This window comes from Nicotiana attenuata, chromosome 2 (genome assembly GCF_001879085.1).
Source record: "Nicotiana attenuata strain UT chromosome 2, NIATTr2, whole genome shotgun sequence".
Taxonomy (NCBI): Eukaryota; Viridiplantae; Streptophyta; class Magnoliopsida; order Solanales; family Solanaceae; genus Nicotiana; species Nicotiana attenuata.
In genome coordinates, this window is record NC_031990.1 from 29,947,263 (window position 1) to 29,951,641 (window position 4,379).

At 48.3% G+C, this 4,379-nt stretch overlaps 1 protein-coding gene across 1 annotated transcript; it reads left to right on the forward strand.

Moving 5' to 3' along the window:
- On the forward strand, positions 2,995 to 4,012 carry LOC109217968 (RNA-directed DNA polymerase homolog). Its single transcript, XM_019382273.1, has 2 exons — positions 2,995 to 3,460; positions 3,936 to 4,012. The coding sequence occupies exons 1-2, from the start codon at positions 2,995 to 2,997 to the stop codon at positions 4,010 to 4,012; spliced, it is 543 nt and encodes a 180-aa protein (XP_019237818.1).

Here is a 4,379-nt window from a genome sequence, read left to right on the forward strand (position 1 = left end):
ACACTGTTAAATCTTATATTTATTTAACCTCAGTAGGGCCCTGACCTTCCTCGTCACTACCCGACCGAGGTTAGTCTTGACACTTACTGAGTACTATTTTGGTGTACTCATGCCCTTTCTGCGCCTGTTTTTCATGTGCAGATCCAAGTACTTCTGCACAGGCTTACCATCCTTGAGGCAGGGAGAGCTTTTGGAGACTTCCAGGGACATCTGCCGCGTCCGCAGACCGAAGAGTCTGCATATTTATTCTATCTTATAGTATTAGCCCTTCTATCATACTGTTGATGTATACATTCCGGAGTTAGAGCATTTTACTATATTCCTTTCAGCTTGTGTTCCCGTGAGTTTCCGGGTTTTGGGATAGTGATGTAGAAGTTTGAGATATTGTGCTGTATATACCGAGCGGCATTCTATATACCGTTCCTTTTAGTTATTCTTAGTTTTAGATTATATTTCTGCCAGTTTCGATTTGTTTTCCGCACTTATTAGGCTTACCTAGTCGTAGAGACTAGGTGCCGTCACGACAGTTCACGGAGGGCGAACTGGGGTCCTGACAAGTTGGTATTATAGCTCTAGGTTCGTAGGAGTCACGGAACACATGCCGGTTTATTAGAGTCTCGCTGATCGGTACGGAGACGTCTGTACTTATCTACGAGAGGCTATGTAGCTGTTAGGAAAAAAATTCTACTTCATTGATTTCCTTGTCGTGCGATATTTTGACATCACAATTCTAAACTTCTGTCTTCTATTTTCTCACAGATGGTGAGGACACGTGCTACTCGAGATGATCAGGCACCCGTGCCTCCTACTGCAGCCGTTAGAGGCAGGGGCCGGGCTAGAGGTCGAGGACGCGCACGTGGTGCAGCCACAGCACCTGCGTGAGCTGCCGCCAAGGTACCACCAGCAGTTTCAACCGGAGTCCAGGAACCTGATACGCCTACTACTGTTACCATTAATCCAGCTCTTCAGGAGACTCTGGCACAGTTCATGAGCATGTACACCACTTTGGCTCAGGCAGGGTTGGTTCCCCTCGGTGTAGCCACATCCCAGGCTGGGGGAGGAGCACAGACTCCCGCCACCCGCACTCCTGAGCAGCGAGTACCTGTTGAGTAGGTTCCCGAGGTTATTCCTATACCGCCTGCAGTGCCAATTCAGCCCAAGGACAGGGCATCAGCTTCCGAGGATGAGCAGTTGAGGCTTGAGAGGTTCAAGAAGTACAAGCCTCCTGTATTCAGTGGTATAACATCGGAGGATGCTTTTGTGATTTCTTGATGAGTGTTACCGCATTCTCCGTACCATGGGTATTTCAGGATCCAGCGTAGTTTCTTTCACTACCTTCCAGCTTCGAGGGGCCGCCTATGAGTGGTGGCGCACCTATGAGTTAGACAGTCCAGATGAGGCTGCCTCACTGACTTGGGCTCAGTTTTCAGATCTGTCCCTAAGGGAGTATGTTCCTCAGAGCCTCAGGGACACATGGCGCATAGAGTTAGAGCATTTGCGCCAGGGTACTATGACCGTTTCAGAGTATGTATCCGTTACACCAGTTTGGCTAGGCATGCACCAGCCTTGGTTTCTACTATCCACGAGAGGGTTCTCCAGTTTATTGAGGGCCTTATTCCCAGCATCAGATCTAGCATGACTCGTGAGTTGGAGATGGATATTTCTTATCATCAGGTGGTGAGCATTTCTAGGAGGATTGAGGGTATGCATGCTAGGGAGAGAGAGGAGAGGGGGGCCAAGATCTCGAGAGTCGAGCCATTATTCCGGTGCCCGTACCCCAGCTGCAGGTTGTCATGGTAGGGGTTATATGAGTCGCCTTGTTCATTCAGCTCTTCCAGTAGCCAGTAGTGCTCCAGCTCCTCCTAGATCCCAGGAGCCTTATTACGCACCTCCGGTTTCTAGCGCGCCTCCTTCGCGTGGTGCTTTCCGAGGTCAGTCCAGCAGACCTAGCCCGAGCCAGTCACAGCCACCACGTCCTCCCAGAGCTTGTTTTGACTGTGGTGATACACGCCATATGGTGAGGGATTGCCCCATACTTGGGAGGGGTGCTACCCCCACGGACTTCTCATCCACAACGTGCCCCGTAGAGTTCTCAAGCCATGGTTCCAGCTCCAGTTGCTACCCCACCTGCTCAACCGTCTAAAGGTGGAGGTCGGGGAGGTAGAGGTCGCCCTCGAGGGGGAGGCCAGGCCAGATACTATGCCATGCCTGCCCGTATAGAGTCTATTGCCTCCGATTCTGTCATCACAGGTATTATATTGGTTTGCCACTGATATGCATTGCTTCTACTCGATCCAGGCTCGACTTACTCTTATGTGTCTTTCTTATTTTGCTCCGCATTTGGGTGTATCTCCGGATTCTTTGAGTTCTCCTATTTATGTTTCTACTCATGTGGGAGATTCACTTGTTGTGGACCGTATTTATCGGTCGTGTTTGGTTGCTCTCCGTGGTTCTGAGACCAGAGCCGATTTGGTTTTACTCAACATGGTTAATTTCGATATTATCCTGGGCATGGACTGGTTGTCGCCCCATTATGCTATTCTTGATTGTCACGCCAAAACCGTGACGCTGGCTATGCTAGGTATACCGCGTGTTGAGTGGAGGGGTACCTTAGATCATACTCCCAGTAGAGTTATTTCCTTCCTTAAGGCTTAACGTATGGTTGAGAAGGGGTGTGATGCGTATTTAGCTTATGTGAGGGATGTCAGTATTAATACCCCTTCAGTTGATTCAGTCCCAGTAGTGCGGGATTATCCCGATGTGTTTCCAGCTGACCTTCCAGGCGTGCCTCCTGATAGAGATATTAATTTTGGCATTGATTTATTGTTGGGCACTCATCCCATTTCTATTCCTCCGTATCGTATGGCTCCTCCTAAGTTGAAGGAGTTGAAGGATCAGTTACAGGAACTGCTTGATAAGGGTTTTATTCGGCCCAGTGTTTCACCTTGGGGTGCTCCTGTCTTGTTTGTGAAGAAAAATGATGGTTCTATGCGTATGTGTATTGACTATCGCCAGTTGAACAAGGTTACAGTGAAGAACCGTTATCCTTTGCCTCGTATTGATGATCTATTTGACCAGTTTCAAAGCGCACGGGTGTTTTCTAAGATTGATTTGCGCTCAGGTTACCATCAGTTGAATATTCGGGAGCCAGATATCCTGAAGACTGCTTTCAGGACTCAGTATGGCCATTACGAGTTTCTTGTTATGTCATTTGGGCTGACCAATGCCCCAGCAGCTTTTATGCATTTGATGCATAGTGTATTCCGGCCATATCTTGACTCTTTTGTCATTGTCTTTATTGATGACATTCTGGTATATTCCCAGAGTCGGGAAGATCATGAGCAGCATCTGAGGACAGTACTTCAGACTCTGAGGGAAAAGAAGTTATATGCAAAGTTTTCAAAATGTGAGTTCTGGTTGGATTCTGTGGTGTTCTTAGGCCACCTGGTATCGAGTGAGGGTATTCGGGTGGATCCAAAGAAGGTAGAGGCAGTGCAGAGTTGCCCAGACTATCCTCAGCTATAGAGATCTGCAGTTTCCTTGGTTTGGCGGGTTACTACCGTCGTTTTGTGGAGGGGTTTTCATCGATTGCAGCCCCTATGACTATACTGACCCAGAAGGGTACTCTGTTCCAGTGTGTGGAAGAGTGTGAGGCGAGCTTTCAGAAGCTCAAGACAGCTTTGACTACGGCCCCAGTTTTGATATTGCCTACAGGTTCAGGGTCCTATACTATCTATTGTGATGCCTCGAGAGTTGGCCTTGGAACGGTATTAATGCAGGACGGTAGGGTGATTGCCAACACGTCCAGACAGTTGAAGATACATGAGAAGAATTATCCTGTCCATGATCTTGAGTTAGCTGCCACTGTTCACGCCCAGAAGATTTGGCGCCATTATCTATACGGTGTGCCCTGTGAGATTTACACTGACCATCAGAGCTTGCAGCATTTGTTCAAGAAAATGGATCTAAATTTGCGCCAGAAGAGGTGGTAAGAGTTGCTGAAGGATTATGACATCACTATTTTATATCACCCGGGCAAGGCCAATATAGTGGCTGATGCCTTGAGTCGCCGGGCGGAGAGTTTGGGGAGTTTGGGGAGTTTGTCATATTTACCAGCATCGGAGAGGCCTATAGCAATGGATGTTCAGGACTTGGCCAGCCAGTTTGTGAGATTGGATCTTTCGGAGCCTAGTCGGGTTCTAGATTGCGTGGTTTCTCGGTCTTCCTTATTTGATCGTATCAGGGAGCGACATTATGATGACCCTCATTTGCTTGTCCTTAAGGACAAATTTTAGCACGGTGATGCTCGAGATGTGACCATTGGCGAGGACGGAGTATTGAGGATGCAGGGTCGGGTTTGTATACCCAATGTTGATGGG